This window comes from Phaseolus vulgaris, chromosome 4 (genome assembly GCF_000499845.2).
Source record: "Phaseolus vulgaris cultivar G19833 chromosome 4, P. vulgaris v2.0, whole genome shotgun sequence".
Lineage (NCBI taxonomy): Eukaryota > Viridiplantae > Streptophyta > Magnoliopsida > Fabales > Fabaceae > Phaseolus > Phaseolus vulgaris.
Genome location: NC_023756.2, coordinates 1,557,506 through 1,579,623, shown reverse-complemented (window position 1 = coordinate 1,579,623; position 22,118 = coordinate 1,557,506). Strand labels below are relative to the sequence as shown.

The 22,118-nt window shown below is 31.9% G+C and overlaps 3 protein-coding genes across 7 annotated transcripts; 1 reads left to right on the top strand and 2 right to left on the bottom strand.

Moving 5' to 3' along the window:
* Window positions 1-389: 389 nt before the first annotated feature.
* Window positions 390-4,214, top strand: LOC137836743 (protein KINESIN LIGHT CHAIN-RELATED 2). Of its 3 annotated transcripts, none has more exons than XM_068645460.1 (3): window positions 390-722; window positions 1,357-3,303; window positions 3,811-4,214. In XM_068645460.1, exons 2-3 carry the CDS (start codon window positions 1,385-1,387, stop codon window positions 4,025-4,027), a joined length of 2,136 nt encoding a protein of 711 aa, XP_068501561.1. In that variant the 5' UTR covers window positions 390-722; window positions 1,357-1,384; the 3' UTR covers window positions 4,028-4,214. The 3 variants fall into 3 exon arrangements, with proteins under 3 accessions (XP_068501561.1, XP_068501563.1, XP_068501562.1); XM_068645462.1 differs by lacking the exon at window positions 390-722 and adding an exon at window positions 731-912; XM_068645461.1 differs by lacking the exon at window positions 390-722 and adding an exon at window positions 1,140-1,264.
* A 3,301-nt stretch (window positions 4,215-7,515) lies between these two features.
* LOC137836746 (GDSL esterase/lipase At3g27950) lies at window positions 7,516-10,764 on the bottom strand. Its single transcript, XM_068645467.1, has 5 exons — window positions 10,292-10,764; window positions 9,512-9,712; window positions 8,865-9,037; window positions 8,501-8,771; window positions 7,516-8,051 (listed from the first exon to the last, which is right to left on the bottom strand). Exons 1-5 carry the CDS (start codon window positions 10,548-10,550, stop codon window positions 7,816-7,818), a joined length of 1,140 nt encoding a protein of 379 aa, XP_068501568.1. The 5' UTR covers window positions 10,551-10,764; the 3' UTR covers window positions 7,516-7,815.
* A 3,586-nt stretch (window positions 10,765-14,350) lies between these two features.
* On the bottom strand, window positions 14,351-19,657 carry LOC137836744 (L-aspartate oxidase 2-a, chloroplastic). 3 transcript variants are annotated; one of them, XM_068645464.1, is made up of 8 exons: window positions 19,538-19,657; window positions 18,624-18,775; window positions 17,712-18,051; window positions 17,018-17,260; window positions 16,781-16,837; window positions 16,609-16,689; window positions 15,985-16,046; window positions 14,351-15,570 (listed from the first exon to the last, which is right to left on the bottom strand). In XM_068645464.1, the coding sequence occupies exons 2-8, from the start codon at window positions 18,755-18,757 to the stop codon at window positions 14,520-14,522; spliced, it is 1,968 nt and encodes a 655-aa protein (XP_068501565.1). In that variant the 5' UTR covers window positions 18,758-18,775; window positions 19,538-19,657; the 3' UTR covers window positions 14,351-14,519. The 3 variants fall into 3 exon arrangements, with proteins under 3 accessions (XP_068501565.1, XP_068501566.1, XP_068501564.1); XM_068645465.1 differs by lacking the exon at window positions 19,538-19,657 and adding an exon at window positions 19,399-19,533; XM_068645463.1 differs by lacking the exon at window positions 19,538-19,657 and having other exon boundaries at window positions 18,624-18,889.
* Window positions 19,658-22,118: the final 2,461 nt, after the last annotated feature.

Here is a 22,118-nt window from a genome sequence, read left to right as displayed (position 1 = left end):
TTTGATATAAAGAATGCATTTTTTTTTCTGGGTGTAAATTATGAAATATTTATTGAGCATTTATTCTTACAATAAATATTTGGAATTTACTCAGTGTGATGAATAATATAGTTGACTTTGATGCCAAACATGGTGGTAATCAATTTAGGCTTAAGGAACAATGATTCATATTATTTATTTTTGATGTGTAATTTGGGTCTGGATCCTGCTAATTAAGCTATTTCTTTTGACCTAAGAAAAACCAATGAATAATAATTAATTCATGATTGATAATTGATAATAGAGAATGCATTGATATCTATCTATCTGGCAAAATCCTTAATTGATACTTTGAAAAGTTATGGATTCTTTTATGAGAATAATAAAGCAGTTGAAGTTGAAGATGAAGGAAAAGAGTGGGAGAGAGGTCACCTTCTTGGTTTTGCTTCAACATTCCAACTTTGAGGAGCAAGTACAACTCTTACACATCATAATGCATATTATCTACAAAATCTCAATAATTTCAACTCAATTCCAATCCAATTTTGCCCTTCAAAGCTACTCAAAATTCCATTCCCTGACACCCCTCTTGTTCCACACCCCACATGCACATATATAAATGCATGCCAATACAAATGGTACAGCTATGTTGACCCATATCTCTTCATCTGTACACACCAACATAGCACCCATACAAGGGACTTTGGAAAGTTTTGGCTTATATTCTTTGGAGAGTACTATAGGTAACTGTAACACAAACACCCAATTCATTGTCTCTCAATTCTGTTGTTTTGCTTTTGGTTCTGTATTTAATGCCTTACATCAGACATGGCACACCCTTTTGTTGTGTGTATGTTCTCCTCAAAGAGAAGTTTGGTGCTGAATTTTTATTGCTGTCTGATATTTACAACAAAGGGCTTGATTCTTGATTGGGTTGGTTCTTTCACATTACTTTTTGTTGTGCTGAGTTTGATCACTTACATTGATGGAACTTCGTTTTTTGTGCTGTGTTGTGAATTGTGATGTGATGTGAATATGTAGCATCTGGGAAGAAGCAATGTCACGCAATCAATCAGATGGAATATAGTTAGATGCTTTTGGCTTTTCTTTATTCTCTTTTTGGTTTGCTGTAATGGGTTATAAAGTTTGATTCATTTCCCTTTTGCTTTTGGTTATTTTTTTTCTGTTTCTGAGCATTCTTTTTACTGAAATATTATTAGCACCCGTGAACTCATCATTGGCTTTGGGGTCTGCACCTAAAAAGTGAAAATTGGCTCTTGATTTTGTACGAGACCCCAAACATTGTTGCATTGCAGACTTTGATTTTTGTTTTGAACAATTTCTAACTTTCTTCTTCTTTTGGCTTATTAATCTCAGGTGGGGTGCTGGTTATTGTGTTCATTCAATGCCTGGTTTAGCTATGGATGAATTCAATGTAAATAGTGCAGCAGAGGAACCTAGTGGGAGTTATACCCCCCATAAGGATTACTTTGCTCAACAAGCATCACCAAGGAGTACACTGAGTCCAAGAAGCACTCAGAGTGATTCAATTGATTTGGCTATTGATGGGGTGGTGGATACCTCAATTGAGCAATTGTATCACAATGTGTGTGAAATGAGAAGCTCTGATCACTCACCTTCAAGGGCTAGTTTCTACTCCTATGACGGTGAGTCTAGGATTGATTCAGAACTGGGCCATCTAGTTGGAGATATTGTGGATTTGGAGATTACAAAGGAGGTGGTGGTTACAGAGAACAAAGAGGACTTCAATGCCAATGCTAGTGGCACAACACCTGAGAAAGGTGTTGTGTCACGTGGCAAGGAACCTTCAAATAACAGCCAATCTTCTCCAACTACCAGGGTGATTGAAGGATCATCCAAGCCAACTCCAAGGAAGAATGAAAAGGGTGTCAGAAAAGCAAATGGTGTTTACCACATCAGGAAGCATAGGAGGAACCCTGGTATGAAGGAGATTGAGGAGCGTATTGCTGCAGGGTTAGACAATCCTGACTTGGGACCATTTTTGCTCAAGCAAACAAGAGATATGATCTCTTCAGGTGAGAATCCACGAAAAGCTCGCGATTTGGCTCTTAGAGCTTTGAAATCATTCGAGATTTGTGCAGATGGAAAACCAAATTTAGACATGGTCATGTGCCTGCATGTTTTGGCAACAATATACAGTAATTTAGGACAGTACAATGAGGCCATTCCCATTCTTGAGCGTTCCATTGATATTCCTGTGTTGGAGGATGGCCAAGATCATGCACTGGCAAAGTTTGCAGGGTGCATGCAATTGGGTGACACTTATGCAATGATGGGGCAGATTGAGAATTCTCTACTGTTTTACACTGCAGGTCTTGAGATTCAAGGGCAGGTCTTGGGGGAAACAGACCCAAGATTTGGTGAGACGTGTCGGTATGTGGCTGAGGCACATGTTCAGGCACTGCAGTTTGATGATGCTGAAAAGCTGTGTCAAGTGGCTCTTGATATTCACAGGGGAAATGGGGAGCCTGCTTCCATTGAGGAAGCAGCAGATAGGAGACTAATGGGGCTTATCTGTGACTCAAAGGGTGATTATGAAGCTGCTCTAGAGCATTATGTGTTGGCAAGCATGGCTATGGCTGCAAATGGCCATGAAGCAGATGTGGCTTCAGTGGATTGCAGCATTGGTGATGCCTATTTGGCACTGTCTCGCTATGATGAGGCAGTGTTTTCTTATCAGAAAGCACTCACTGTGTTCAAATCAACCAAAGGAGAGAATCATCCAACAGTTGCTTCAGTCTATGTCAGGTTGGCTGATCTGTACAACAAGATAGGGAAGTTCAAGGAGGCTAAGTCTTACTGTGAAAATGCACTCAGAATTTTTGGGAAGATCAAGCCAGGAATCTCCTTAGAAGAGATTGCTAGTGGTCTCATAGATGTTGCTGCCATCTATCAATCCATGAATGATTTGCAAAAGGGGTTGAAGTTGCTCAAAAAGGCCTTGAAGATATATGTGAATGCTCCTGGTCAACAAAGCACTGTTGCAGGAATTGAGGCCCAGATGGGGGTTATGTATTACATGCTGGGGAACTTTTCTGACTCTTACAACATCTTCAAAAGTGCCATTGCCAAATTTCGTGCCAGTGGAGAGAAGAAAAATGCTTTGTTTGGGATTGCTTTGAACCAAATGGGCCTAGCCTGTGTGCAGTGTTATGCTATAAATGAGGCAGCAGATCTGTTTGAAGAGGCCAAGACTATATTGGAAAAAGAGTATGGTCCATATCATCCAGACACCTTAGGAGTCTGTAGCAATCTAGCAGGAACCTATGATGCAATGGGAAGGTAACATATTCACTCTCTATTGCTCTTCTTGTTCTGATTTGATAAGAGTTTCATTTTTATGCTTTGTTAGTTCAAAATATTTTACACTATCAATCAATCAGAAGTATTCGTCTGCATGATTTTTAAGGTGGTTTAAGCAAAATTTCACAAACTTACTGTTGGAGATCCCACGTCAATGAGATTATGAGATTGGAATATTTCATAAGTGGTTACAAACCTCACCTTATAAACCAGTTTTACCAGTTTTATGAGGTTGAGTTAGGTATTAAAGTTGACTTCTTAATACTTACTATACCACATATATGACAGTTTTTTTATTGGATAACAGTTTAAAAATTCTCTCCAAGTACTAGTTCATGTCCAAATAACATGATGGAATTTGTGAATTGTCACTTTTACTTTGTGAATTGTCACTTTTACTTTCTTCTTCTCCTTTCTTTCCTACTTATTGCATTAAGAACACTTGTTTATTGCTAAATTTCTTGTTTATTTGGTGATGTTTTGCAGAGTGGATGATGCCATTGAAATTTTGGAGTATGTGGTTGGCATGAGAGAAGAGAAGCTTGGAACAGCAAACCCTGATGTGGATGATGAGAAACGAAGGTTGGAAGAGTTGTTGAAAGAAGCAGGCAGGGCCAGAAACAGAAGATCAAGAAGATCATTGGAAACCCTTCTTGAGACCAACTCTCAGATCATAAAAAACAGTGGCATCAAGGTCCTATAAACCTGTGTGTCTGTATATAAAACACAATTGTTCATTTTGATCATCGTTTTCTAATGTGGCAAGGAAACAATAACAAAGTGGAAGTAGGTTCCACTGTCCAATTGTTTGTTACCAAAGGATGTTCACAGAAGTTACTTCATGTATGCTATTTTCTATAGTGAAAAGGAGAAATTTGGGTTATTCATAATTTTGTTTGTACAACTGAATTCATAAATGGTGGAAATTGAAAATTGAAAATTCTATACATACAAATGGATGTTGAAACTTAATTTTCGGTGGTGGTGGTGCTGCTACATCAAACGTCCCATTAGAAAACTGAGTTGCTTCTAACCACGTTTTAGATTCAATGCAACCATCTTTTTAGGTTCCAATGTTGTAGTCAAGGGTGTAATGAAGGTGACAGCCATGAATATGACAGTGCAGACAGCAGAAGCGTTGTTGTAGGTGACATCTTATGTCAAAATCTTATGCTTACCTTGTAATGCACGTCTACAAAAGTTCTTAGGATTTAGATAATTGTGATATTATCTATAAATTTTCTTAATACATCCATTAAAAATTATAAAATTTCATAATACATAAATGGGACAAATTATGACATTTCAATTAATAAGATATGTCAGATAAATATTATCTAATAATTAACATTTGATATAATTTTTAGTGTTATTTTTTAATATGGTATCAGATAAATGTTATCTTAAAATGATAAATGTTGTTTGAGCTATTAATTGAGCTTTAGATCAGATAATTGAAGTGTTATCTGAACTATTAATTTTTGTTTGAAAATGCTTCTATGATTTGCAAATGGTGTCTAAGGATGGTAATGCAGAACCCATATCTACCTGACTGTAACATGTTGGACATTTAAGTTCGGTAGTCTACATAGGTCGGTTTCGCAGGTAGCAGGTCAAAGTGTATGTGACTAGCCCATCTCATCCTCCAACTCATTTTATTTTTATTAATATTTTATTATTATGTGATATTGTTTGTTATTTTTCATTTATTATTTCATTAATATATTTAAAGATCCTCAACTTGTTTTCTAAAATACTTAAATTTTAAAAAATTATAAAGAACTCTATTAATTTTTTTACGATTTTGTTTAAATATAAACCTGTAACCCTTAAATTGTATGTGGGAGCTAGACCTATTAATTTACAAGTCTTAATAGGACGAATCGACGCGCATTATCATATCTAATTGTGACGTTGAACTAAAATTGATTTTTTTTTATTAAGAAATGTAAAATTATATTCTACACTAAATAAGTTTTATGACATCTATATTATGATATTTTTCCAATGTATTTTTTGGATTTTATAATTTCTCAATTTAGACCTAATTTTATTTAAAACAAGTTAATGTGATCATTTCCATTAAAATAAGCAAGTGACATTGTCTTCTAGCACTAACATTTCCTTCCCACGTCCTTAAAACCCCATCTAAGAGAAAAAAATGAGGAATGTCATGTATCTAAGACTAGGAAAGAAGACCCAGTTAGACTTGAAACTCTTTAAACAAATAATTTGTGAGCATGGCTTATATAGTTTAAGCAACAACATGGATTCAATGGAAGCCAAGTGCACCCACATACCAATAAAATATTATCACACACAAAAAGATAGTGAATGCCCTCCACTAAGCACACACAATAGGGTTATTGAAGACAGAAACAGAAAAAAATAAATAAAAAAATTAAGAAACTTTAACTTGGAATCAATAAAGGAAGCAAGTTACCATGTGCATGCTTTCTTTTCATGGTAGTGTTGAGAACAAGAGAAAGTGAATTGTGAAGATAAAAAAACAATACCTAAAAGTGACTATATTCATCAATTAAGTAGTATTAGGATGTTTATGTATGGAATAAAACAAGTAGAATGGTTAAAACAATTATTTAATTTAGGAACTTAAAACTTGTATTGAGAGAGGAAAAGATTAATCATGTTAAATACTCATTATTTTTGCTTCGATAAAAGTTAGGATTTTCATTGTTATATATTAATTTATTTTGTTTAAATTATTTAATGACATTAAGCATAAAATAATGGAATATTTTTATCTTTCTGCCAAACATATCTTAAAATATATTTATATTGTCCAACGAAAACATAGTTAACACACTTAAAAAATAATTAGTACAACATCAAGAATAAAATCTTAGAAAATACATAAAAAAAACTCACTTTTTATTAGTTGTTATAGATATTTTAATTAAAATAAAAATAAAAAGACATGTGTCTAACTGGGCCGAATCCTCTGAGGTGAGGGATGGCCTGTATGAAGTCCAAACAAGGTGAATCAGATGAAAATTAGGCCAAGCCCAAGTAATTACTTTATGCACCCCTTTTCTGAACATGCACCTTCACAATTGAGTGAAATGACTGAATTGTCCTATCTTTTTCCGGCACCACCACCGCTGCCTCCGCCATTGTACCATCACCATTGCAGAAGAAAAGGAGAATGCTAAAAAAAAATCTCGTTTTGAATTTTTTATTCTGGATGTGTTCTAAAAAAGCTTGTTCCGCAAAATGCATTTCAGAGTATTATATACATTATAAAAAAATTATTCTCAAAATCAGCTTATTCCGAAATATATTTAATGTGTTCCAGAAATTTTATTCTAAAAATCTTATCATATTCCAGAAAACATGTTATAGTGTATTTTATAAATTCTAAAAAGTGTGTTTCAATTTTTTTCAAATCATGAAATCTAGAAGTCACTTTAAAAAAGAATAAAATAATCATTTGAAAAATTGTGGGATTACAGGTTCAAATTGAGGGGGTGCAGGAAGTCATTGCCTAGAGGAAGAAAGGGAACATAACTACATTTGATTTCAAATGATAAAAATAAAAAAAGGAATGAAACAATAAAATCAAATAAAATTGAAAATTGAACATGTTTTTAATCCTTTAAATAAGATACAACTCTTTTCCAGTTCATAAAAAATAAATCACCTCATTTTTTTTCTTCTTATTTATAAAATTTTATTCTATCACCATTTGTATTTCATACAAAAAAACATTCATCTACAAAAATAAGGACCAACTATGACTTTTGTAATAATTATTTATAATTTCCTGAAATCTAAGATTATTTTTAACTTCCTGACATAATACAAATATGTATTCTTAAAGTATATAAATTTAAACTCAAATTCTTACTACCAACATCTCATTGGTTGGTTTAGATACTTTATAATATTCATTAGGCTTAAATATTTTTTTATTCTTTGAAATATAATCACATTTATTTAAACAATTTTTTTCCATATACACTTCTATATATATCAATATCATGTGCCACACTATATTTGTATTTGTCACATTAGATATGTTATTTGGTTTCTGCATAAATTAATGTATTTGAAGAACACACATCTATATACATATATATATATATATATATCACTTAGGAGTAACTTTGAAATGATGAAACAGTTGGGGCAAAAAGGCTTTTTGGACTGAACTGTAAGAGGAACCTGCACTGCACTAAAATCCAAATATATAAGTTCACTGAACAACAAACTATCTCTTCCAAATTCCAATCCTTTGAACATATTGCCATTTTCTGGTAGTTGAGCCGTTACAGTGTGACCTCACATGAAACTAAGCTACACTAGTTTTTTTCACAGCATAAATTAGGCAATGTTATGTGCATGCCATCCCAATTGTTCTTACTCAAATTTCCTTGTTTATTGAAATAACAATGTGAAGAGTGAAGCTCCCAATAATGTATTTTTCTCTATCTCAATATGAGTGGCTAGCTAGTAACACATGAACTGTGCTCAGAAACATGCTTGCCCAATTGGAATTGGTGGATCAGAGAAGGAGCCATAGAGAATTCTCTTAGCAACCCATTGATTTGCTGCTTGAGAGTAGTGTATGCCATCCCAACTAACATGTTGAGAAGGGTTTTGGCATGGATTGCCATATACTGTTCCATTTACTATGGCTTTCTTTCCACAGTTTATGTGGTAGCCATAGTAACTGCCACAACAGAATTCCAATGGACTCATAAAACCTGTCATAAATCAAGCATAGAAGTTAATTGAACAATGATCAGTTGAGAACAAAAGGCTAAAATACATTTTGGGTCTCTCAACTTTTCTTTTCTTTTCAATTTGTTTCAAAGGTTTTAGTTTAGTTCCTTAAAATGTTTGTGTTAAACCAAATTGGTATTTCCATCAGTTTTTTGCAGTAACATTATATTGGACTAATGTGACAGACAGATATAGAGTGACACATCATATGTCACCTAGTTGACTAAGTTACTATGGTAAATTGATAGAAGGACCAACTTGATCTAACAGAAACATTTTTAAGAACTATAGTGAAAAGTTCTGAAAGAAACCAAATTGGAATAAAAAGTAAGATCATGATCAAAAATATATTTTAGTGTATCCTAAATTCAACATTCAAAACATTGCATTTCCCTAAAATTCTGTGAGACTTAGAAGACTTGAAGATTACCTTGGCTCCTTGCATTGTTGACTAGTTCATATTTAGCACTGTAAACATCAACATAAGTAAATTTGGCAAGTGGGAACTTTGTCCTTAGCTGAAACACTTGGTCCTTGAGCTGCCTGTTAAATTCCTGAGCAAGATCATTGTGAGGTTTCACACAGCCATTTGCATCTATGTTACCCTTCTTGGGCTCATAATAAATGTAGCTGTAGGGCAAGCACCCAATTGGACCAGTGTTATGAATCCAGAACACTCTTGCCCCTTCATTGTATAGTTGCTGAAATGTAGCCATTACAAGTGTTAGTTCCAGAACCACTTTTATTGCTCTGTTGTATATGGTAATGTCAACAATGCTTTGGGGGCTGCTTACCTGCACTGCTTGGAAGAACTGGCTCAAAATGTCAGGAATTGACTGAATAACTTGTTCCTGTGAAGTGTGCTGAAGACCAAAGGCAAGATCATTTTGTCCAATATCAAAGGTGTATATAGCCCTGGAAAAGTCCTCAGGCCTTGGAAGAGTACTTTTGAAAGGTGGCTCTATCCCTGGAAACATCACAAGGGTTAAGTTTCAATGTCACCAAGAATCAACATTATTAAGGTGGGAGCAGTCAGAAACATTAAGATGAATGTGTGGCTACAATAAAAAAGATTGTACATGAAGAAATATTGGTATGGCACCAACTGAAGAAAAGATGTAAAAACATTGGTTAAGATAGTTTCAATGTGTGCACAAGAAGGTTTTTGGAAGCACTATGATGAAAATAGATTGTATGGTTTATAGAGAGGGACAATGAGACCAATTGGAGGAGGTTTTAAGAAAGATTTCTTACTAAATAATATCTCTGAAGATTTAGTTTTCAACTGAGGTTAATGATGTTGTGTATTAAATTCTGATTATGCTTCAGGATGTTCACAATTCTAGTTTGAACTTGGAAACAATATCTATAGACATTCATCTAGCATGCTCACAAAATGGCATAAAAGTGAAAGAAAATGCAGAGGGGAAAAGAAACCAACTGTTGTCAGAAAGCTGATTGAAGAGAATGTTTGTGCGAGACTTGAACTGCAGAAACTGATCTACTTGAAGGCCAAGAGGGAATGGACTATAGCCACCAGGCCGAATAGAGGAGCCTCCAACTGCAAAGTTTGCACCATGCCTGTAATTTGATCCAACTGAGTCCAAATATGCACTCAGGTATGGCAGCTTCAACTCTTCAGCTACATACATCCACACACATCCCCACAAAAAAGAGATGCACATAAGAAATGTAGAACTTCAATAGTCCAATAAATGAGTGGCCAATAGGACTAGAATGATCTCATCAAAGATGAGTGAAAAGGGTGGCTATTTAATTGATACATACTAAATAAAAAGCACACACAAGTAAGAGTATGTTGGTATAAAAGATATGAAACACTAACACTTGTGTAGAATAAGGTATTAACAAGTCATACATTTGTGAGACACCAACACTTTTCGACAAATGTTAAACACTCTTCAACATGCTCAAAATCATTTTTAGAGTATATCCATATTAACAAGTGGACTTTATGCACTGATAAAGTCAATAAACATTCGTTAAGATAAGTTTGAAAATATTCTCATATCATATTAAAGTGAACTTTAAATCTAACTCAACTTTATAAAACCGGCTTATGAAGTTGCTTCCAATGAAATATCATAATTTCTAGTCGACGGATCTCCACCAATCCAAGGGTCAAATGGTTTATCTATCATCATGGTTGTGAATATGTGAGGAAAAATATAGAGTATAGACTATGCTTTGCTTTGCTTACTCATGTAATCTATGATGAGACGGCCATCAGAAGCCCTTCCAGAGAGGCTTCCAAAGAAGCTTATGCCATTGGGAGGCTTCACCCCTGTGAATGCTGCAGAAACAGCTCCTGTGTCTGAATTTGAGTCCCCAAAGTTGTAAATTGCTGGGAACCAACATTTGCTGAAGTTGGAGGCTTTCCCAGATGAAACTTGAATGAACGTACATGCCACACACAGATTGAACCACCCAAATGCATAAATCAGATTCCTACAATTCATGGTTTTGCTGTGGTAGCAATCTCTCTAACTTGTTTCAGAAAAGTGGTCCTTTACAACTCAATAAATAGGATCATGAAGTGCCCTTCTCAGACTCAGTGAGGCAATGACTATTCCATGATAACTCTGAACAACAGAGATTTATATCACCGACAATATTTTCTCAATAAAGTTATCTGCACATAAACTTGTAGCATGACAGTAAGTATATGCAGTCAGTGCATTTTTATCATAGCAGTTATTCTATAAATATGAAAAGATTATTAACTTTATTAATAACTAATTCTCATTAAAAATATTGTTCATTACTTCTAATTTTTTTATCGTACTATTTCATATGATTTGATCATGTGTGGTAGTTTATATTTGGAAAATAGAGTAAATTATTGGTTTAAAGAAAATCTGTATAAAGTGTTCAAAATAAAACTCAGTGAGATATAAACTCTTTCAAACCTAAATTATTTTACTATGTCAATGTATAAACCTTGTTCTCATGTCATTGTATTATTTTTATTTCCTTTCTATTCTTCAAGTGCATAATTCATGCTCTCTCTCTTGCTTGTAGAAAAATGGATTTTTTTCCCTTTTTATGATTGCTGAAATGAAAACAAAATCCACAAGCAACCTCTGTAAGGGAGTGACTTTTTATGAATGCAAAATATATATATATATATATATATATATATATATATATATAATATACACCCACAAATTCTTGAATTAGAAGTTACATTTTTAATCAGTCTATAAGTCTCTTCATTACACTTTTTACTTTTGTGATATATATTAGTGTAAAAATGAATGATTTTTTAAGTTTCATCATTGCAAATCATTTGAGGTTTATTATACAGCTTTAAGATTGAATTATAAAAAAAAAAATTCTATTTAGTCACCTCATTTTATATGTTTTATATAAATAATTATAAGTTTTTAACACTGATACGATATGAATACGGATATTTCATGTATAATTTTTAGGGTTTAGAGTTTTAAAATATAAAATATGGAAATACAAAACTATATATTATATAATTATAATATTTGTATTGTTTTAAAAAGATTTATTTTTTATTTTTATAATTATTATAAAAATTTATATAATAAATTTAATTTTTAGAAAATATATATATATATATATTTTTAATTATATTAAAATTGTGTTATAAATATCACACTTCGTATCGAACTATAATATAAAATAACAATAAAAATTAATCATTTGTACATATAAACTTACACTTGTTATTGGGTAAAAGATTAAAACTTACAATTTTCTTGTTATACAAAGAATAATTTATTTTTAATGCTGTGGCCTGAAATTTAAATTAAAGTAATTATAAAGATCAAATAAATAATTGAACCTAATTATTAATTCTTGTATGACCAAATTGATTCAGAACTTGAGAGTGAAGGATAAGAATGAATGATTGAAGGTGAGGTGTGAGACAGCAGCATCAATGGTGCTCAGAGATTCTATGCATCAGTTCACTGAGGAAATGATATTTTCTTCCTCACCTTCATATTTCCTTCTCATTCTCATGATATATATAAAAAATAATATACCCTTTTTTATAATATATTTTAAATTAAATAATTCAAAAATATTTAAATTATATAATTCTAAATTACATAATTTAGAATAATATTTTGATATCATATAATGTTGGAGATCCCACATCGACTAGAGATGAGAGCCTTTCATAATATATAAGTGGGTGCAAACCTCAACCCAATGAGCCGATTTTATGGGGTTGAGTTAGGCTTAAAGTCCAATTCGTAATATGGTATCAGAGCCATTTTCGAGCAAACCTCAACCCTATGAGCCGGTTTTATTATGTAATATATAAAGGCTTAAAGTTCACTTTGTAATATATAATCTGAATGAGAATTATGTTAAAGAAACACAGATTATGTAATCTACAATATAGTTTCAATGATCTAGAATAATATTTTAAACTATATAATTCAAACAATTTACACAGGTTTTGGTTACATACATAATTAAAATAAATCTATTTTAGATTATCTGTTCTGGAAAATATATTGCTTAAATTATTTTAAATTGCTTGATATAGTCCATTATATAAAGAAGAGAAATACCATAATTGTTCAGGAGTTCTACAAAACTACACAAAATGTTCTGCTTATGCTGTAGTTTCTAATATCTAACTAAAAAAAAGCTCAATTATAAATTTTACTCTACAAAACACATTTTACTACTCTATTATTACCAAGTTTTTAATTTACACATATTTTACTATTCATTTTTTTTACATATGTTATCATCATGTTTTTAAAATTTTACACACTTTATGATTATGTTAGTAATAAAAAAACCTTGCTTTATAATTATCTCGAATTAAATGCAGGGGTGTCATTTGGGAATTCTGAGGGTTCTTGGTTATATGAAAAAAAAAATGTAAAATGATATAAGGATTATACTTGGTATATGTAAGAACCCTTGAGGTACTTTATCTCCTTGGTTTTAGGTTCTATTTAGAAGTGTTTCTTCCTGCACCCCCAACAAATTTCTCCCTACACTCCATTATTTTTGAAAAAAAACTGTTTTACCGCTTTTAAAAATGACTTTACAAAACATACTTTTTGAAACAGAATTCTGAATTTATCATTTTACTAGTAAAAAATATGTTATGAAAAGGACATTTCAAAATGATTTTTCTGTCTTCCAAATTTTCTTACAGAGTACTCTCTATTTCAAAATCACCCAAAAATATTAAGGATAATTTAGATATTTCAAAAAATATAGGGGTGCATGAAGAAAATGTAAGGGTGCAAGAAGAAAAACTTCAGATTAAAATAGTGAAAATGGGGGCTACCTGAACTTTGAAGAGAATGGTGGAAGAAAAAGTATTTTGAAAAATCTAGGGAAGAAAAAGAGAACACAGAAAAAGGTAACACTATCATTTTCTAACCTAAATATTTGTAGATGGAATATTTGTTTGTAGGTGATACCAATTGTTGTAGTAAGTGAAATAATTAATAAAAACATTTTAGACTTAGTTTTTTTTTTTTTTTTTTTAATGTCCGTATGAAAAGTTAAACTTTTTAATTGATTTCTTTGTAATTTCTCATTAAGTTATGAGATTTTGATTAATAAAAGTTTTGTTTTTTCCAATCAGATTATGAAAACTTTGACAAACTTCAAGTCTCCAATAAGTATTTTTTTTTTCAATTTTGGTACCTAATAAATTAAACATTTTAACTTTTTTGTGCTACCTAAGTCAGTTTTAGTATCCACATGTAATTTGAAAGGTTGAAGAATGATATGCATTAAACCTCTTTAATTACTTTTACTAATAGAATATAGTCATCATTATATGATCAAGCATAAGTTGAGAAACCAAAAATCTAAAAATACTTTTAAGGATTCAATTAAAAGAAGTCAACATAACAGTACAGACCAAATTAAAATAAATACTATTTTAAGAACTTAAACTAAAATTTTATACAAAAAAAACAATTTATTTTTCACTCAAAACAAAAAAAAAAAACATATACTAGGATCATGAAAGTTATTTAAGCCACTTATTAATGGTGTAAACCCTATTATCTGCTGGCCAAGTATGTCTTGTATCAGTCTCCTGCTAATGTTTCTTGAGCTAATGTTTATTGCGAATGAACATTTTGGACTTTAAGCCTAATTCAATCTCATAAAATCAAGGTTACACCCACTTATATATTATGAAATGTCTTAATCTCTAGTCGATGTGGAATTTCTAACAAACATGAACATCAAAGTATGCAGAGAATCATGATAGCATATAAGAAGCAAAACAAAAGTATTTAGAATTTCTGAGATTTGACTGCAAGTGAAACTGATGTATATGATTGTAGGAAATAAATCTCTTGCTATAGTTAAACAATGAGTGTAAGTAAAAATCAGAAACCTGCAAGTGAGAGAAAAGACATTCACTTGAGGTTCTTATTTTGCTACATTTCAATTAGACCTACCTATTTATATGTATTGTGACACAATTTGATGCCTTCCTGGTACATGGGCTGCTTGTGTAATTGTCGAGAACTCCATGTACTGTTTACAGTTGAACTTGGAAAAATGATTGTTGGAAGTCTCTTGCTTTCCTCAAGATGAGGAAAATCAACTGTGTAATGCAGTCCTCGACTCTCGTGCCTCGAAAGAGCACTGCTGATCACCAGCTTTGCGCAGCAAAAGAGGTTTCTCATCTCACAGATCTCAGGACCTGCCATTGTTGGCTTCCATCCATGCTCAAACAAGCACTCCTCCCATTTAGCCTCCAAGTTGCAAATGTTTTGCTTTGCTGTCTCTAGTCTCATTGTCGACCGAACAATTCCTACATAGTTCCACATGATGGATTGCAGTTCTGTCCTCGATTCCTTTGTCATTGACAGAATCTTGTCAGTGACATTACTTTCGAGCGACAAAGGCGCAGCAGCAGGTCGAGGCCACAAGTTTGATGCAGTCAGATCAAGGCTAGAGCTCTTCATCCAATCAACTGAGGGCTGCACAGCTCTTCTTGCAAAAACGAGTGCCTCAAGCAATGAGTTGCTAGCAAGTCTGTTTGCTCCGTGCAAACCTGTGCATGCTACCTCACCAGCTACATACAGACCTTTCACATTGGTCTCTCCTTGAAGACCAGCTTGAACTCCTCCACACATGTAATGAGCAGCTGGAACAACCGGGATCGGGTGACGAGTTATGTCCAAACCATACTTGAGACACGTAGATGAAATGTTGGGAAAATGGGAGAGGATTTCCTCCTTCGGCTTGTGACTTATATCAAGAAGAACATACTTCTCATCACGCTTTTTAAGTTGGTCATCTATGCTTCTAGCCACAACATCCCTTGGAGCAAGCTCTGCCCTCTCATCATACAAGGGCATGAATCTTTCCATGCCTAAATTATAAAGGATGCCCCCATCACCTCTAACCGCTTCGGATATCAGAAATGCTTTTTCCCTAGGCTTGGTTTGTTTGATAGGAAGCCCTTCATCAGCTAAGGCAGTTGGATGGAACTGAACAAACCTGCACAATAATGATTGAATGAAATAGGATATACAAAGCTGATAAGCTCCATCGTACACACGGCCAGATAATGTGCAGCTTATAATAGAACACTACAAAGATCATTAACTTCAAAGCATTGTTAACTATATTGCTTATTTACATTCATTTAAAAGAATACTTCAGTGGCACTAGAAATCCAAAGCAATTATCTAAATGACTTTTTGCACTGAAGGCAGTTATGTTGCTCATATAATTCTAACTGAGGAGTAACTACATTGATTATGATTATGAAGGACCTCATAATATCATCCAAATTACACTAAGACTTGTCATAGATATCCTAAACATGCGGCACATTTTGTTTATTTCCTAGATTGGCGTGAGTTATTCATTAAACAGTAAATATTCACAGTTTTGAAATAATCTACTCACTCCATGTTGGAAATCAAAGCTTGAGCTCGATGAGCCATGGCAATTCCATCTCCAGTGGCTACCTGTGATTAGAAAAAGTCAAATTAACATGCAAATAAGAGTATCCTTATAGTACAGGTTACGCAGCAAACAGGTCGACACATATAGGGTGCAAAAATGAGATGATTCATTACAATACCATGAACACTATTAAAATAGGTAGATCAGTGATGCCTAGTGATGTCTAACATGAAAGTTTTTATATAAAAAAAATAGGTAGATCAGATAATTTAAAAACACAACTTTTAGTTTCAAGTAGACTGTATTGTTGTCCATTGATTTTTATTTATACCTTAATCATCCATATAAAATTATAGTGTATCGTCCAAGTAAATTGATGACATTATGAATGAGTTAGTAACTATAATAAGGAGTCTTTTACTTTCAATTCTTTATACTTCGAGGTAATACTGTTTTATAATCATTATGAGTTTAGATGTTAAAATAAAACTGCATTATCAACTCATGCCAAAATATTTCAATTTTCACCATGATTGTGTTCTTAAATACTTAAAATAGAAAATGAACCATGCAGCAAATTGTAGAATAGAAAGGAGAATTCAATCCCTTAAGAAAGAGGACTACCAGAGGATTTGTAGTTTTGGGATAAATATGCCCTGCTCCACCAGATGCAAGTAAAGTCGCCTTTGAAAGAAATCTTATCACCTAGAAGCTAAAAAAATGAAATCTTAGAAAACATATTCATTGATGGCAGTGATTTTATTCTCAAAAGATCACATATAACTGCTGTTCCCACCTCTAGGGTTTTAGTGTTCAGCGTGTCAACACCAAGACAAATTATGTCAGATTCATCCTGCAGCAGCACCAGTGGAATGTTTTAGTCAGTGAAGACATCAAAACATTCAAAATTCTCTAAATATCAAAATTGGATATGAAAATTTCATAAGAACAAAACCCCCTAAAATTTTAAATTTTCAAATGATACAAAACATTTAATGTAAGGAAAGATGATATAATCCCAGAAATAACAAACCTGACAAGTAAGAAGATCAATAGCAAAATGGTGTTCAAACACAAAAATATTAGGATTGTTGATAACTGCCTTCAGTAGAGCACGTTCAATCTCCTTTCCAGTCATATCAGCAGCATGAACAATTCTATGATGTGAATGACCTCCCTCCCTCATAAGATGCAAGTTACCATCTTCCCCATGGTCAAATGATGCACCCATAGCAATTAATTCTCTGACTCTTTCAGGTCCTTCAGTACAGACAACCTAGAAGAGAGATTCAAAGTTAATAAATTGTTCAATACAGTAGTCATAGAACATAGTAATTCATTATCGAACACCTAAACATGACAATTCTTACATGTTCAAATCCCAGGAAATCAAGCAGAATCTTGATTAGTTACATAACTTAAGGAATCACTAGAATTCAGTGCTTAGCAATTGCTAAAAAAGAACCAAGTAAATTGATTGCAGTTCAAATTTAAATTGGAAATGCCCAGATTGTGTAATTTTGTTAGTACAGAACAATCACTGTCAGCAAATGGAAATATACTAGGGAAAAACAAAAAATTCAGTTCACAAAACAACTTATAAGAACCGTTCTCCTTAAAGCCTATTCAGAATTTCAGATGTAATTGGCTTAATGTTCAACCAACCACGACACAGATCAGGTTGTAAGAATGATTCACAATGTAAACTTAATAGGACCAGAACATACTCGGACGCTTTCCTCATCACAAAGATATGCCCCAGCTACAATGGTGTCCTTCATGTGACTCTCCACAGAATCTGAAGGGCCTAGCACAGCACTAACACCACCTTGAGCATAATTAGTATTGCATTCGTGAGACTCAGCCTTGGTTATCACTGCAACAGATCCATATTTTGCAACTTCAAGCGCATAGCGGAGACCAGCAATCCCACTCCCAATAATGGAAAAGTCAAAGCACTGTGTGAGACTATCTATCTTGCAAGAGGAAACGATTTTGAAGAGTTTCTGATTCTTTTGAAGTGGAGGTGCAGAAAATGCACAAACGTGTTTGGATACTGCTTTAGACCTAAAATTTTTCACCCCAAAACAATGGAAAATCATTAATTCAGCTAAGAATGAAGCAGAAAGTGAACATTAATTTTTATTGAGTCTTCATGAACAAACTTCCAGAGGCTACTTCAAAACAGTTAAGTATAAATAGCTAATTAATGTATATACTAGTACAACTCTTTTCTTTACTGATAGAGAGGTTTCTAGCCAGCTCCCACAACTTTTGGCTTCAAACATTTAAGTAAAAATGTGCAAGTGCTACAAAGTACAAAACGTGATGATAACTTGATCAAATGATCTTGTCCAAACAGGTAAAATTTCATCAAAAACAAATTTAGACTCTGTCAAATAACATAAGTGTTTCTGTTTAGGTATTCAATCACACGACAACACTACTAGTATGATTCCTGGATCAAAATCTTCTAAACATACCTTGAGAAAAACAAAAAGTAAACATTATAAAATTGTACCATGATATGTTAACAAATAAAACTTCATCCAACAATTAGCACTAGAGAAGCAAACAGGAACTGTATTTTTAGACTTCAAAAATTATTAATACAAATACTGGATTAATAAAATCTTTACCATGAAAGATCTTTTCGTAAGAATCTCGCGATTGGGGCATCAGAAACCAAAGCAGTCCTTCTACAACTGTGTCCCTTGCAGTTTGTCACTCTAAATTGCAGTGTGCCACTTCCAGCAGGTATCCAAGTCGCCATTGCAATACAAGTAGGCGACTGCATATGAAAATCAGAAAGATATAAAATTAAAGAAAACTACAAACATCAAAGTCTTCACTCTTCACTTTAGGTGTTAAACACATTTGCTGCACTAATCAGTACAGAATGAACACTTTCCTTTGAGAGAGGAAAATGTGATCAGATGATGAAACAGTATAAATTAGCAACAGTTGGTAAAAAACATCGACACTACAGAACAAAGTTAACAAAGGCATAAAACAGCACCATCTTTAACATTCTAACTCAATGTAAAAACTGATCATGCTTCAAATTTATTAGCAACCACGAGATATACATGCAGAACCAAATTCTAACCTTAGCACATGCAAACCCTTACATAGTAAATAAACGATTAAAAATAATGTAAAATGTGGAAAATCCACTCAAAAAACAAACTAGAAGTCCCCTCTTTCTTTCCCTCACCCCAGATGGTAGGAGTCAGGAAAAAAGTTAAATATGACACAGAACTTCCAACAGAGTAAGACAAATTCAGATTTCAGAAACAACCAAGAACAAATTTTTCATACAAGGTTGGAGGGCGAGGCTAAAAGAGAGAAATGGGTTAGCAGCACACAAAAAAACAAATGATCCCACCAAAAGAACACACAAAAAAACACAACCTTTGGGATAAGAAATTGTTTATTTGACAAACAAGACAAAGAGGGAGAAAACCAAAGATAACACAGCAGCTAGTGTTCACGTTTTCGTGATCATAGTGAAATTTAACTGTTAACTTAGAGTCATAGCATATCAGTGTACCTTGTTAGAGACAGAAGAAAACAGGAAAAGTACAATCTGGGTGGTGTTGTTTTGCAGAAAATAAGAAATAAATATACACAAAACAAACTCAAAGTACTTCTAGAATCTGAGTTTTTCCTTAACTGAAGAATAAAAATATAGAATAAATAAATGAGTCCTCACTTTGTGGTCCTTTTTTTTTTTGTTTCTTTTAACTTTTTCTATTTTTTTATTCATTAAATTCCATGTAGACATTAAACAATTACAGAATTAAATAAGAGTTCCCTCTCTCTTGGATTAACTATATTAATTACATATAGAATATAAGTTATAATATGATGCCAAACATTTGCTATAATAAACTACAAAGTGAAAAAAATTCTAAAAATATTTTGAATAAATTAAAAGAGTCCATATAATAATAAAAATAAAATATAAATAAATATTATTTTGAACTTCAACCAAAAACTTAATAGTTTATTGGATACCTAATTTTTTTATAAAATATTAGATATTCAAAACAAAAAAATCACTTATATATAGAAACCTGCTATTTAAGTCAAGTTTATAATATCTAAGAAAATAATACCCGAGTCCAATATGATGAAAAATAAAGTTCAATTATTATTTATGGATTATTCATACTTAGTTTATCAAAAACTGATATTAGGTAATTAACTGGTGATTTAATACTTTTTAATGATATATTTATCTCATAGTTATTCTTATTATATGAATTTTATCATATTTTTTCAGAACATGATAAAGTGATGTGCTGTTTCACAATCAACGGATTTCAAAATGTGTAAAATTAAAAACAAAAACATGATGATAAAATATAAAAAGATAACAAAATTACATAATAATAATAATATTTAAATAATTTAAGCTTATTTTTTATATAGAAATTTATATCTCAATTTCATTCAAGCCAATCAAAATTAGATAGGTCCCTTTTGCAATATTATGTGTATTTGTTTTTAGTTTTAAAAAACATAAAAGAAAGTTATATAATTTAACTTTTACGTGTGTTAAAAATAACTGTATTGTCAATAAGTCAAAACTTAAATAGGTTTAAATTTGAAAGTAGTTATCATAAAATTAAGAAATTTATCAAAAACTTGTGATGGATGGTAATAATTATCAATATATAGACTATTTATTTAGTTTATATTTTACTTCTTTTAAATTCTCATTCAATAGAATTCGATGAATAAAAAAACTTTAAGAAACGGATGAATTTGCCTATAAAATATATGCAAATTAGATACTCAACTAATTATATCAAATTTAATCAAAGGCCATGAGTGAAATTTTACTAAACAAAAAGTAATATTTATAACAAAATTATATGATAATTTATAAAAATTAAAAGTGTTAGAAAATATAGTTTTAACACTTTGTTTGAATTGATTCATTAAAGTAAAATTATATATACAAAACTTTATTAATGTACTATATTTGGTTGACCTTTGGAGTTGAGAAAGAGCATTTATAATAACTCTTTTTGATGAAAAAGTGAGCACTACCCATTAGAATAGGAATTTGGGAAAAAAAAGGGAATTGTATTCGATAGTGAAAGAAACATTGTGTTCTTTTTCAATGGTGACACTCATGAAGAAGACAAATGGAATTTGGCAACTTGGCCACCATTTATTGGAACCTCACCAATCACCACATATACCAAAAAAAAGTGTTGTTGAAAATGGTCCTAGTTAGGGTTGAATATCATATATAGAAAGAATGTGATTGAAATACACGTGCTTTATTAATATGGTATTAGATTCTTCATAATAAAATTAATTTTCAACAAAATTATAGATATTTTATATTAATTGTTGGATTTTTTTCGTGGAAAAACATGGGAGAGATTCCACATAAATGGTTCATAAGTGGTATTCTAAAAAAAAAAAAGTTAAAATATCACTTTCAACTCAAAATCTTAAAACAATCACACATGAAATCCTAACACTAATGTATAATCATATCTAGGAGATATGATCAAATATATAATACAATCATCATAAATACAATAAGTCATCATTCAAATGTTATAAATTTTTTTTTTTTTACCAATCCCTAAATATAGATTGAGATGAAATGACAATTCATCGTCTTGATCATTAAACTAAATTACCATAAAAAAGATTTAAATTTATTTATGAACATTTATTATATACATATATGATATATATTGGGAAAATAATATAGTTTAATCCATGAGATAAATTTGAGTCATAACATACATTTACAATAATAATAAAAAAATAATACAAGAGATAATAGCCAATAATTTCTCTCCAAGTGTAATGAGTATTTGAAAAAAATAAATATAGTTATTATTTTATAAACATAAAGAATGACAATAAATATTTAGTAGGGATTTTCATTTTTACAGGGTGCATAAAGAAATGTCGGGGTACAAAAAACAATGCTCGATTTTTGTTCTTAATAGTGTACATTCAATTGGGGCAATTTCTTCCTCAACCTCCATAATTTTTCTCTTGCACCTCCACAAATCTCTCAATTCCAAAATCACTCTAGAAAAAAAGGTACAATTTTTATTTATTTATTTTGAAATTATATAATTCATACAACTTCA

Coding starts and splice junctions, on each gene's coding strand:
- LOC137836744 (XM_068645463.1), bottom strand. CDS start 18,781: ATGCAGTCGCCTACTTGTATTGCAATGGCGACTTGGATACCTGCTGGA. Junction 17,261..17,711: donor GTGATGAGGAAAGCGTCCGA/GTATGTTCTGGT, acceptor TCTCTCTTCTAG/GTTGTCTGTACTGAAGGACC. Junction 16,047..16,608: donor CCAAAACTACAAATCCTCTG/GTAGTCCTCTTT, acceptor TTCTAATCACAG/GTAGCCACTGGAGATGGAAT.
- LOC137836746 (XM_068645467.1), bottom strand. CDS start 10,550: ATGAATTGTAGGAATCTGATTTATGCATTTGGGTGGTTCAATCTGTGT. Junction 9,713..10,291: donor TCTCATCATAGATTACATGA/GTAAGCAAAGCA, acceptor GGATGTATGTAG/CTGAAGAGTTGAAGCTGCCA. Junction 8,772..8,864: donor AGTTCTTCCAAGCAGTGCAG/GTAAGCAGCCCC, acceptor GCTACATTTCAG/CAACTATACAATGAAGGGGC.
- LOC137836743 (XM_068645460.1), top strand. CDS start 1,385: ATGCCTGGTTTAGCTATGGATGAATTCAATGTAAATAGTGCAGCAGAG. Junction 3,304..3,810: donor ACCTATGATGCAATGGGAAG/GTAACATATTCA, acceptor GATGTTTTGCAG/AGTGGATGATGCCATTGAAA.